The sequence below is a fragment of the Prunus persica genome, chromosome G1, assembly GCF_000346465.2.
Source record: "Prunus persica cultivar Lovell chromosome G1, Prunus_persica_NCBIv2, whole genome shotgun sequence".
NCBI classification, from domain to species: domain Eukaryota; kingdom Viridiplantae; phylum Streptophyta; class Magnoliopsida; order Rosales; family Rosaceae; genus Prunus; species Prunus persica.
Window position 1 is genome coordinate 24,975,098 of NC_034009.1, and position 12,747 is coordinate 24,987,844.

General features: G+C 49.1%; 3 protein-coding genes across 3 annotated transcripts in view; 2 read left to right on the forward strand and 1 right to left on the reverse strand.

Moving 5' to 3' along the window:
• The window catches only part of LOC109946862, a 3,949-nt gene extending 1,764 nt beyond the window's left edge, over positions 1 to 2,185 (forward strand). Inside the window, exons 3-6 of the mRNA XM_020555967.1 lie at positions 19 to 708; positions 831 to 971; positions 1,053 to 1,522; positions 1,604 to 2,185. Coding sequence (XP_020411556.1) covers positions 19 to 708; positions 831 to 971; positions 1,053 to 1,522; positions 1,604 to 2,044 — 1,742 coding nt within the window. The 3' untranslated portion in view covers positions 2,045 to 2,185. The remainder of the gene's footprint in view (positions 1 to 18; positions 709 to 830; positions 972 to 1,052; positions 1,523 to 1,603) is intronic.
• On the reverse strand, positions 2,372 to 8,236 carry LOC109946865. Its single transcript, XM_020555976.1, has 2 exons — positions 2,968 to 8,236; positions 2,372 to 2,850 (listed from the first exon to the last, which is right to left on the reverse strand). Exons 1-2 carry the CDS (start codon positions 8,234 to 8,236, stop codon positions 2,372 to 2,374), a joined length of 5,748 nt encoding a protein of 1,915 aa, XP_020411565.1.
• On the forward strand, positions 9,897 to 11,402 carry LOC109946830 (BAHD acyltransferase At5g47980-like). The gene has a single exon (XM_020555773.1). The coding sequence runs from the start codon at positions 9,961 to 9,963 to the stop codon at positions 11,299 to 11,301; it is 1,341 nt and encodes a 446-aa protein (XP_020411362.1). The 5' UTR covers positions 9,897 to 9,960; the 3' UTR covers positions 11,302 to 11,402.

Consider the following 12,747-nt stretch of genomic DNA (forward strand, 5'->3'; position numbering starts at 1 on the left):
TGGGTCGGCTGCATATAGGGAGATGCAGAGAAATATATAGAGTTAGAGGTTATAGCAAATCGGGTTCTAGCCTTGCTGAGACGCAAGAAGTGGGTTCGAGCAACCAGGCATCACCATCAGGGTCTGTGGGTATAGCCGTGGCTTCGGTGTCAGAGGGATTAGACATCCGGGTTGGTGTCCCGTTGCCGAGGCGTAATACACTTACAGAAGCGAAATTGGCCCAGCTACGAACAGATTTTTGTGTGCCAGCCTATGTGGGCTTGAGGTTACCCACGGAGGCTGATGTAGTCAGATATCCCTCGGATGGCTCCGTGATGATTTTTACAGATATGTATCGGCATGGCTTCAGACTACTGTTTCATCCGTGGGTTCATATGATGTTGGCCAAGTTGGGGTATGCACCGGGGCAGTATAATCCCAACTTTTGGATTCTTCTTCATGGGGTGTATATCGCCTGGTGGTTGGCTGGGTTAGGGGAGCCAACGTTTGAGCAGTTCATGTACCTGTACTCGATTTCGAAGCAACAGGGGAATTTTGGCTGGGTACAGGCCAATTGCCGAAAGGCGAAGGAGAGGGGCTATTTTATTGGACACAAGCCCACAACGCAAAAGTCCTGGAGGAACAGGTGGTGCTTGGCTTATGGGGACTGGGAATGTCCTCCAGGGAAGAGCGTTGTCCAGCACATTCCTACCCACTTCCAGTCCATAGGTCCTTGCCCCATCCCTTAAGATTGTCCAATGCCTGATTGTGTTGTTTTGGCTCCTATTTTTGGTTCTGTACTTCCTCTGTGCCAGTATAAATGGCTAAGTAGTTTCTAACTCTTGATGCAGGTTCAGTGAAGTGGGGCCCTATCTCCAAGGAGCAAGAAGACGAAGTTGAGTGGGTGAGGGCGCAGCTATCAGAGACTGAGCGTGAGTGCGGGAACCTAGTCACGCAGAAGAATTTGTTTGAGTCCGGACTGCTGCAAGGAAGTAAGTACCTGGGTTATCTTTTTGTTGTGTGCTGAGCCTTTGTAAGTTTGAGTAATAGAATTGCTTTGTTTGTTTTGACAGTGGCTGGCATCATAAGGGGGAGCACGAAGGTGGCCGTAGACATTGATGAGGCCGAGATGCAGAAGCGGCTGAGGGAGTCTCGGGCCAAGAAAGCTGAGAAAAGTGCTGGGAAACGACCCAGGGATGAGGATGAGGGTCGGGTCGCGGACGTGCTGGGGAAGAGGAAGGCTTTGGAGGAGGCTCATCAGCATGTGATGGGGTCAGGGCCGAGGCTTCCGCCCTTTGATCTGCAGGCACCGCCGAAGCTACCCTTCGGCATGGAGGATGTGTTCGCTGAAGGGGTAGAGAAGGTAGACTTCGGCAGGCTACGCCAGCAGAAGAAGGAGGTCAACCTGGCTATGCACCGGCAGGAGGTGCCCTTAGTGAACGTCTTCCTGGAAGGCGTGAAGAGCGACCCTGAGGCTCTGGCGAGGACTCCAGCTTCTTCCTTCATTGACCGGGCCCAAAAGACGATCCTCACCTCTGCCTATGTAAGTGTTTAGGCCCTTTTTGAATGTACTTGTGTTGGATTATTTTTGTGTGGATTGACTAACATGGTTTTGGTTTTGCAGGCCTTTGGCGAGATGTACGTCAGCATGGCCAAGGCTGACAAGGAGATCCAGAGGCTGAAGAGGCGGGATGAGCTAGCCAAGAGCAAAATGGCGGAGGCGCAGGAGGCCATCCGAGAGAAGAACGCCTTGCTGGTTCAAAAGGCGGCCCTGGCCAGGGAGGTGGAGGAGCTGAAGAGGTCGAAGGCCGAGGAGGTGGCTGCTGCCCGAGTCGAGGCGATTGAGTCCTTCCGATCCTCGGAGGAGCTGAAGAGCTATATCATGGACCGACTGGTTGATGAGCAGCTTCGCTGGGAAGATAGGTTGGTTAGGTTCAACCCCTCACTGGAGATTAACTTTGACACCAGTGGCGAGCCTCCTGCACAGACCCCTCCTGCTGATGCTAGCGCCCCGACACCAGAGGCTGAGCCAGCCACTGAGGATGCTCCTTCGACCGAGTCCTGAAGGCGTTGCCTTCGTGATGTGTTATAGCTATTTTGTACTCTAGTGATTGTGTTTGAACACTTGTTTGTTTTGTTTACTTTGGTTATGTATGAACATTTGTCCTTGCCTGGAGCAAGGTTGTTTTTATTTATGATATGAACTTAGCGTGATATCAATTGTGTTAAAAATGATAACAATGTGAGTTCATGAGAATGAGCCTGAGTCAGGCATTTTATTGAAATAGATGCCGAAAGGCAGAAGGTACAAGTGGTCTAGGGTCTAGATACCTTACGTCTAACTTACAGTAAATAATCAAGACCAAAGTATTGTCCTAGGGTCTAGATATGTTTACTTGTAATAGTACTTGAGGTGGTCAGCATTCCACGGGTGAGGCAGCGTCTTGCCTGAGGAATCACGAAGCTGATAAGTGCCGGGGCGGCAGATTTTGATAATCTTATAAGGACCTTCCCATGTAGGGCCGAGGGTACCTTCGTTAGGATTTTTGGTAGCCAAGGAAACCTTGCGCATGACCCAGTCCCCCATTTTGAAAGCACGGGGCTTGACTCGGGAGTCATAGTATTTGGCGATGCGTTGCTTGTACGCGGCATTGCGCATGCTCGATTGGTCCCGGAGTTCGTCAATGAAGTCGAGGTTGAGGGCCAACTGCTCGTCATTGGCCGTGGCATCGTAAGTGAAGGTTCGGTATGTGGGCTGGCCAATCTCTACCGGAGCCACGGCCTCGGTTCCAAATGATAGGGAGAACGGCGTTTCACCCGTGGATGTGCGGAAGGTGGTGCGGTAGGACCAGAGTACTTCTGGGAGTAGTTCTGGCCAGCAGCCCTTGGCTTTGTCAAGTTTTGTCTTGAGGGTCTTCTTGATAATTTTGTTCACGGCTTCGACCTGGCCATTGGACTGAGGATGGGCTGGGGAGGCGAAACACAGACGAATCTTGAGGTTGGAACAAAATTGTTTGAATTTGGCGTTGTCAAATTGCCGGCCATTGTCGGTGACGATGGAGTTGGGGATGCCGAAGCGACATACAATGTTTTGCCACACAAAGGATTCGATGCGAGCCGCAGTGATGGTGGCCAATGCCTCGGCCTCAGCCCACTTGGTAAAGTAGTCTACGGCCACAACTGCATACTTGACTTGGCCCTTGCCCTCTGGCATCGGTCCAATGAGATCTAGTCCCCATTGGGCAAATGGCCAAGGACTGACCATGGCCGTCAGTGGTTCTGCCGGGAGTTGTGGAATGTTGGCGAATCTCTGACATTTGTCGCATTTTTGGGTGAAGGCCTGGGCGTCAGTGTGGAGTGAAGGCCAGAAGTATCCTTGGCGGATTGCCTTATGAGCTAACGAGCGTGCGCCCGAGTGGTTGCCGCAGATGCCTTCATGGATTTCTCGGAGGACATAGTGACCCTCCTCTGGAGTCAGGCATCGGAGGTAAGGAAGGCTGAAACCCCGCTTGTATAAGGAGCCGTTAATGATCAGGTAACGGGCAGAGCGATGGCGAACGCGTCGTGCTTCTGCCGGATTAGCCGGTAGTGTTTGGTTTTGTAAGAATTGGAGGATGGGGTCCATCCATGTAGGGCTGTGATCAATAGTGCAGATGAGTGGGGCTTGTGTGCTGGGCTGGGCCAAAAACTCGATGTGGATGTGGCGACCCAGTCCTTGCTCCAAGGCTGATGCCAACCTGGCTAGTGCATCGGCATGGCTATTCTCGGAGCGCGGCACCTGCCTGATAGAGTGGGCTTGGAAGTTTGCCAGCAAGTGCCGAGCTTGCTGGAGGTAGGCCGTCATAGAGGCATCCTTAGCCGTGAAGTCCTGGTTGACCTGGTGGACCACAAGTTGTGAATCGCTGAATATCTGAATTTGCTTGGCGTCCATCTCTTTGGCTAATCGAAGACCAGCTAAGAGTGCTTCATATTCGGCCTCATTGTTGGAGGCTTGGAATTTGAAGCGAAGGGCGTACTCGAGGGCAACCTTGTCTGGGGAGATGAGAACGAGGCCGGCCCCACAGCCCTGGGCATTAGAAGAGCCGTCTACGAATAAGGTCCACAGGGGCTGGGTTAGGTCGAGATTGCCTTCGGTGGGGGTTTGGTCCTGGCTGGAAGGGGGATTGGGTTCGGTTATGAGCTGGGTAGCTGCGGAAGCTTGGGGATCCGTGAATTCGGATAGGAAGTCAGCAACGGCCTGGCCCCTCATAGCCGGGCGGGGTTTGTAATGAATATCAAACTCGCCCAGTTCAATGGCCCATTTGACCAGCCTCCCAGAGGTTTCTGGGTTCTGCAACACCTGTCGGAGTGGTTGGTTGGTTAAGACATGGATGGTGTGAGCTTGGAAATATGGTCGAAGGCGTCTTGCCGAGACGACCAAGGCGAACGCCAATTTTTCGATGTCCGGGTACCGAACTTCGGCATCTTGCAATGCTTTACTAACATAATGCACTGGGTGCTCCGCGTGATCTTTTGATCGGATGAGCACAGAGCTAACAGCTGAAGCTGAGATGGAGAGATAAATCACGAGGATGTCTCCGTGCTCAGGGGTTGACAATAAAGGGGCCCGGCCCATATACTCTTTGAGCTCGCTGAAAGCCGTGTCGCATTCAGCAGTCCAGGTGATGTTTCTTTTGGTGCCTTTAAGGGCCTTGAAGAATGGGGCGCAGCGGTCAGTGGCTTTGGAGATAAATCTGGTCAGGGCTGCGACACGCCCTGTAAGGCTTTGGATATCCTTGACCGTCTTAGGTATTGTCATATCTAAGATGGCCTGGATCTTTTCTGGATTGGCCTCAATGCCCCTCTGGCTGATCATGAAGCCAAGGAATTTTCCGGAAGCCACCCCGAATGCACATTTGGTGGGGTTAAGCCTCATTTTGTATTGCTTCAGGATGGTGAACATGGCAGAGAGGTTGGGGATGTGCTGGTCAGCCGTGCGACTCTTGACTAGCATGTCATCGACATAGACCTCCATGGTATTGCCAATCAGGGGGGCAAAGAGCTGATTCACCAGACGCTGATAAGTAGCCCCGGCGTTTTTGAGGCCGAAGGGCATCACCTTATAGCAGTAGAGGCCGCGGTCCGTAATGAAAGAGGTGTGGGCCTGATCTTCGGGGTGCATGAAGATCTGGTTGTAACCTGAATAAGCATCCATGAAGCTAAGGAGGGCGTGGCCGGCTGTGGCGTCGACTAGTTGGTCAATGCGGGGTAGCGGGAAGCTGTCCTTTGGGCATGTCCGATTAAGGTTGGTGTAGTCGACACACATGCGCCAGCCCTTTCTTGGCTTGCGGACCATCACGACATTGGCCAGCCATGTGGGATAGTCAACCTCCCTGATGAATCGGATACTACTCAATCGATCCACCTCCGCCTTCATGGCCTCATAGCGCTCGGGATCATAGGCTCGACGCTTCTGTCGGACTGGTCGGACGGCAGGATTGACGCGAAGCCTATGAGATATGATGTCTGGTGATATGCCAGGCATGTCATTGTAGGACCAAGCGAAGACTTCGGAGTTGAGGCGGAGGAAGGCGACCAGGTCAGAGCGAAGCTCTGGTGAGATGGAGGTGCCGATCCGGACTTGTCGATTCGGGATATCGTCATGGAGGGTAACCAGCTCCAGGTCCTCCATAGGTTCGGCCTGTGGTGCGATGGACTCCTCCCTGGGGTCTTCAGGTGGGTCTGTGCCAGCTTGAGGAGGGGCGGGAGCCTGGGTTACTGCTAGGGCTTCACTCTTATGTTGGCGATTGGTGGATTTGACGGCTGAAGCATAGCAGCTTCGGGCTCCGAGTTGGTCGCCGCGCACCGTGCCTGGGCCATTAGGAGTGGGGAACTTCAACAGCAGCATATGCGTGGAAATAAAAGCCTTCATTTGGGCCAAGGCTGGGCGGCCGAGGATGACGTTGTAGGCTGTGGGGCAATCGACGATAAGGAAGGGGGTGGTGATCGTCGTCCGCTGGGGTGCGGCCCCAATTGAGATGGGGAGATGAATGCTGCCGATGGGCTGGACCACATCACCCGAGAAGCTCACAAGGGGTGTGATGCTTCGGTCGAGTAGGTGAGGTGGGACCTGGAGTTCATTGAAGCACTCGGCAAACATCACACTGACCGAGCTGCCAGTGTCCGCCAGGATACGCCCAACGTTGAAGTTAGAAATGTCAGCCCGGATAATGAGTGGATCGTCATGGGGGAGGATAACACCACGCTCCTCCTCCTCGCAGAAGGTAATGGGGGCCCAGCCAGTCCTGTGGGTCTTTGGCAATCGTCCCTGCTCGGTGCTGAAGACCTGGTGCGCATAGGTGGAGCGGACATAATGTTTGATGGAGTTGTTGGAGGTGCCAGCCAGGGTAGGACCTCCGCTGATGGTGGAGATCATGTTGATTTGTCGTTGGTGAGGGTTAGGCGGGGCTGGTATGTTGCGCACATAGTTGTCCAGCTTACCCTCCCGGATGAGTCCTTCAATGATGTTGCGCAGCGCAACACAAGACTCGGTGTCATGGCCGCTGAATTGATGAAAGCGGCAGAAGACCCCCGTGTTTGGCATAGGCTTGTTGGATGGTCTCCGAGGGGGTGGCTTGGGGATGATGGGGGCTTCACGCGCCAGGACGTTCTCATAGGTGGTGTTGAGGGTCGTAAAAACCTCAAACCTGGGCCTGGGTGTGAATGGAAGTGGGGCCCGATCACCAGGCCTGGGAGGGTTGCTTCCACTAGATTGATGGGGGTTGCCATGTCTGCCACGTTTGTGATTGCCGAAGGGATGCTGGTAGCTATCCTTCCGCTTATGTGGTTGGTTGTCCTGGGCACTCGGGGCAGGGGTAGAATGCTGAGGTGGGGCTGGGGCGGGTGCTGAAGCAGGTGGAGGGTCGGCGAAAGTGTTGCGCGCCAAGTTGGCTGGGCCACGCTTGGAATTGAAGTATTCAGCCTTAGCGTGGATCGCCGCCTGCTTCATCAGCTCTGCATATGTGTTCCAACTGTTGCTATGAACCAGGTAGCGGAAGTTGGACTCGCGGAGGCCGCTCTTAAAAGCGCCGAAGGCAGCGCGATCGTCAGTGTCTGGGCAGCGAGAGTATTCATGACTGAACCGAGCTGCATATTCCCGAAGGGGTTCGTCCTCAGCCTGCCTAAGCATATACAAGTCGTCGGCAGAGTATAGGCGATCAGTCTGGATCATAAAATGGTCCAGGAACGTCTGCTTGAGACTATCGAAGGAGTTGATGGTGCAGGGGTGGAGCCTGTAGAACCAATTCAGGGCCGCGCCGCTGAGGGTGGAAGGGAAAAGGAGGCACATGCCTTCATCAGTGAGGCCTTTGCACCCAAGGGCAGACTGGAAGGAGTGGATGTGGGTGAGAGGGTCCTCCGTGCCAGTGTAGAAAGCGATGCGGAGTGGCTGGATATCTTTCTCTTGGTGGTAGTGGAGGATGCGTTCCGTAAAGGGCCCTGGTCGTGGTTTTGCCCAGAGGGGTTGATGGCTGCGTTGTTGTTCGCTTTCCAGGCGCCGGACCTTTTCAAAGAGAAGCCTCATGGCCGGGTCGGCATGAGGAAGAGTTTCAGGCGCCAAAGGCCTGGGGGCGGGGCAGACAGAGACTGGGGATTGTTCCCAATTTTCCAGCGCCCCGGTGTGGTAATTTGGCTGGGTCTCTGAATTATAAAAGTCCCAAGTATCCGAGTCCCCGACACCTTCCTCGTCGGGTATGCGGACGGGGGCTGGCGAGAGGCCCAGGTGTGTCACCCGTGGGTCTTCGAGGTTGACAGGGATAGGGATCGGCCTTGGCTGACGGTCCGAGAGGCGATCCCTGCAATCTTGGTAGATCCTGACTGGTTCATGGGGCCGGTCCCTCGGTGGGGGAACGCAAAGGGGTCGTGACTGGGTTATCTCCGGATGAAGGTGGTCTTTACCTTTGCGGAGCCTAGCCTGGGCTGAGGCACTGTGGCTGGAATGTACTGGCTGGTTCGGCTGAGTAGGCCCAACGTTCTGGGTGAGGTCTTGCTGGGCATCCTGGGTGTGAGTCCTTTCCCAGTTCCGCTTTAAAACACGGTAGTCATGTTCTAGCTCAATGTTCCTGCAATGAAGGTGCTCGTATTTTTCCGACATTTTAGTGACACTGTCGCGGAGGCGCTCCATTTCTGCCTGGAGAGTGGCATCTTCCGAAGATTTCCTTCTAGAAGTACCATCGCGGGGGGTATGATGCTGGGTATCGCGGCTATCCTCGGTCGGCATAGCAGAATGTGGGGTGAAGAAGAGGCGACGGGGCCTGAGGGGTGAAGGAGCCAGCTGGGCTGATAGAGAAAGAGGGGATTCAAGTGTCGATTTCCCACAGACGGCGCCAAACTGTTGATGCTCAAAATGGCCCGGCCAATATTGAGTCCAACTTAGTGATTAGATGTGCTGAGGCCCTTGGTGAAATGGGTTGGTGAGAGACCTGTAGAAGGCAAAAAGAGGAGAAGCAATCGTTAAGCTTCGGACACCGGTGTGGTGCCGGCCGAAGGCTCTCCGATGCCTAAGTCAGTTACGAGAAGTAATTCTGGCAGAGTAACAGTAAAAGTGGGAGAGTAGTTCTTGGTTTTACCTGGGTACTGTTCCCTATTTATAGGGAAGTGAAAGTGGGAGCTTTGCACAAAGTTCTAATGTGGGACTTTGTGCAAGCCGTTGTGGTGATGACACGTGTCCTGGAGATTAGGTTTTGGCAGCTGAGAGCTTCGGCAGGTGTCTGGCACCTCGGAAGTGTGTCTTCCTTCGGCATGGGAGAAGGCGTGGCTGCCTTGGTGCTAGTCGCTTTGATGCTGGGTCTGCTCGGTTCACTATTGTGTAAACAGGTTACATTATAGTTATTGCAGATTTCCTCTGTATTATAATGATTTTGGTTGGGGAGAGACCTACATGGGAGGAACCTTCAAGAACCTTCTATGTTAGGTCGACACCAAAGAGGGTCACGAAATATTCGTTTTTAATATTTTGATTTGTACTATTTCAACGGACCATATGTGTTATAAAACTAATCTATTAAATTATCTCAAGTGGGTACAAAACAATTAGGGGTGTAACAATAAATTTGATTTTATCCAAGAGTAGGCACCTCTCGTGTCACGTTCTTCTAAGACTTGTGATCACCCACTCTTGTAACAATAAATTTGATTTGATAAGAAATATAGAAAGAAAGCGAATGCTTATTTATTTATTTTTTTTAGTACAATAGGTAAAATCTTTCTTCAGTTTTCTATAATTCTATATATTTTCTAATGAAAGAAAGAGACGCAAAACATTGACAGAATATAATTCAAATATATATATATATATATATTTAAAAGTGTTATGTGGGGTGGGGGTGGAAAATATGCTTGCCTTGGTTGCGTATGTGTTTGTAGAACAGATGGTAAGAGCTGCATTTACATATTATTATAATAGAGAGAAAAAAAGAAGGATTAAACCACCTGAGGATCATGTCAAAAACCGAAGATTCAGTTAGATTTTCTTCCAGCAAATCACTGAAATTTTCTAAGACCCTATCCAACTTAATTTTGCTCTCCCTCTGAACCTATATTCTTGACTCACATGAATAAGCAGCCTCAAAATTATACCATTTACATATTCTGGTGTTAGAGGGATTTCCACAGCAACTCCAAACGTCAGAGAAAATGTGAAAAAAAATAAACTCCAAAAATAAGGCAACGTTTAACACATTTGGCACTGCTCAGGCTTCCTGTTTTGCATGGAAAGTCTGAATCAGCTAGCCAATGTATCAATGTAAGGCAACACATAAAACTGTAAGCATTGACAATTGTAATAGTCATTATCATAATTATTAAAGTCAAAGAAATGAAAATGAATAATTGCTGATGTTTCCATGGACTTAACGCAGATGTGCAATCTTATATATTAAGTCTTCCTGCTGCAAATCCAATAAATCTTATAGAGCAATCCTATAGCTATAGCAGGAACAATAAATGGCCCAGGAGATGAAAATTGAGATTGTCAAGAAGGAAACCATAAAACCATCTTCCCCAACTCCCCACAACCTCAAAAGTTTCAAGCTCTCTCTTTTAGATCAGCTTTCTCCTGCAGTATATGGTCCCTTGGTTCTTTTCTACCCCAACAATGTCAGTGAGGTTACATTAACAGAGGAAAGGTCGCATCAGCTAAAGAAATCACTCTCAGAAGCCTTAACTCGCTTCTATCCACTTGCTGGAAGAATCAAAGATAACCTGTTTATTGAATGTAATGATGAGGGGGCTGTCTATGTTGAAGCTCGAGTCAACGCCCTTCTGTCAAACTTCCTCGATCAACCCAACTTGGAAATACTAAAATTGCTCCTTCCCATTAATGTTGAATCCCCTGAAGCAGCCACAGGGTGCCTGCTGCTTGTTCAAGCCAGTTTCTTTGAGTGTGGAGGATTGGCCATAGGTGTGTGCATGTCACACAAGCTTGCTGATGCATCAACTTTGAGCACATTCATCAAAGTTTGGGCTGCCACAGCTCTTGGCCTTGGTCACACTGTGGTACCAGATTTCAGCGCAGCAACCCGATACCCGCCTAGAGATTTCTCAGCGAAGAGTCCTGCAGCTGCCGTGGAGATGAAGATAGTCGAGTGTGTCACAAAGAGATTTGTGTTTAATGGTCCAAAGATGAGAGCTCTTAAAGCTAAAGTCACTAGTGGAAGTGTGCAGAGACCTACAAGAGTTGAGGCTGTAACAGGCCTCATTTGGAATTGTGCAAGGAGGGCGTCAACACTAAGTTCAGGGATTTCCAAGTTATCAATGGTGTCACAATCTGTCAACATACGCAAAAGGGTTGTGCCACGATTGCCACAAACCTCAATTGGAAACCTTGTGGGGTACTACACTGCAATGGCAGAGGAGAGTGGAATAGAGTTGAACTCCATGGAATTGGTTTCTCGACTGAGGAAGGGGATGGTTGAATTTAATGAAATCCATTCCAAGAGATTGCAAGGGGACATTGTGTTTGAAGCTATATGCGAGTATTTTAAGGAGATAGAAAACATTATGAGAAGAGATGACATAAACTTGTTTATCTTTTCAAGTTTATGCAACTTTGGAATATATGAGATTGATTTTGGGTGGGGAAAGCCAATTTGGGTGAGCATCCCTGGTGGTGTAGTCAAGAATGTTGCTAGTTTGATTGACACAAAGGAGGGTGATGGAGTAGATGCATGGATAAGTTTAAGTGAGGAAGACATGGCCTTATTTGAACGTGACCCAGAACTTCTTGCTTTCGCTTCTTTAAATCCTAGTGTATTTGGACCTGTAACAAGGAGATCTTCTCTTTAGTTTCTTAGGATTTATTTGGTGTTTTTGCTGGTTTTTCTCTTCTTGTTTTGGAATAAGAATTTGCTGTTTGAAATTGAATAAATGCAACTCTGCAACGCCAAGGAACTCTACACTTATGGTATAAGTAACTGTCTAAGCTCACGCCTCACACAAAACACCATTTTAAGAGGTTTTCCAAATATGCTTCACTTTTCAATGGAAATCGAAGACAGAGCAATACCCTACAAAACCTAGGAAATGCTACATTAGTGGGACAAATTGAAAACCTCAAATAGCTTTACAAAATTTAATTGGACCCAAGAACATGGTCATAATTGGACCCAACAATTGAGGTTCATGCACATTCTATACAAAATATTTAAGACGGATCTCTATAGGCCCTTGCTCATGGAAGATGTCCTCAAAAATTCTGTAACCAATTTGGAGAATGCAGAAGAACTATCCTCAAGTAACCGAGCTGGAGAATCATACTCTAAAACCCTGCCTGTATGAATCAAAGGTTAATAAAATCTTTTAAATCATGTCACCTATTCATTATTAAGTTTTTCAATCATCCGTAAATGTTATTTCTGACCAGGTTTCAATATTAATATGCTTCAACTATAATATCTGCTCAAGTGGAATTTTCTATCGGTTTTGGAACATATCTACAGAGCAGGTTATACTAACAGTACCTTCATCAAGAACTAAAACCAGGTCATTGTCGGAGAGATCACAATGCATCCACTCGTTTCTTTTCTTATTATCTGCTGAATTAGAATATCGGTTGCTGTATCAACAGAAGCTGTAGCCTCATCCATGACGATAATTTTCCTTTTCTTTAAAAGCACTCGGGCCAGGCAAACAAGCTGCCTCTGTCCAACACTCCAGTTTTCTCCATCTTCAGCAACTGTTCAGTGTTTGAACGAATTAAAATATAAAAACTGAACCGCTTTGGTTGCTCATATGATTTAGTAGATTATTAGATCTCCATACCAGGTGTATCAAGAAGCCTTTGGTCCTGCTTAACGATCTCCGCCAGTCGACATTGATTCAGAACCTGTGTTATTGAATTATATAAGTAACAATACCACAAAATATCATTCTTGTAAATAAAGACTTTGATCCTAACCTCCCCGAGTGCTTGATCAGAATGTTGTTGCAAATGATCCAGATTGGTCTTCATTGTTCCTTGAAATAAAGTTGGGTCTTGTGGAATAATGCACAACCTTGACCTTAAGTCCTGCAGACCTATCTTAGAAATATCAACACCATCAATAAGAATCTGCCCTCCTGAGGGTTCCACTATCCTGAAGAGCGCTTGGATCAAAGTGGACTTTCCACTCCCTGTCCTGCCTACGACTCCTATTTTCTTCCCTCCAGGGAAGGTGCAAGTGATCCCTTTGAGAACAGTTGGGAGAGCTGGATTATATTGCACATGAAGGTTTTCGATTTCAATTTTTCCTG

What these genes read in the sequence shown, in the direction of transcription:
- LOC109946865 (XM_020555976.1), bottom strand. Translation starts at nt 8,236, where the DNA reads ATGCCGACCGAGGATAGCCGCGATACCCAGCATCATACCCCCCGCGAT. An exon ending in TTGTTCCAACCTCAAGATTC is followed by an intron (nt 2,851 to 2,967) that starts GTCTGTGTTTCG and finishes GCTGCTGGCCAG; the next exon opens with AACTACTCCCAGAAGTACTC.
- LOC109946830 (XM_020555773.1), top strand. Translation starts at nt 9,961, where the DNA reads ATGGCCCAGGAGATGAAAATTGAGATTGTCAAGAAGGAAACCATAAAA.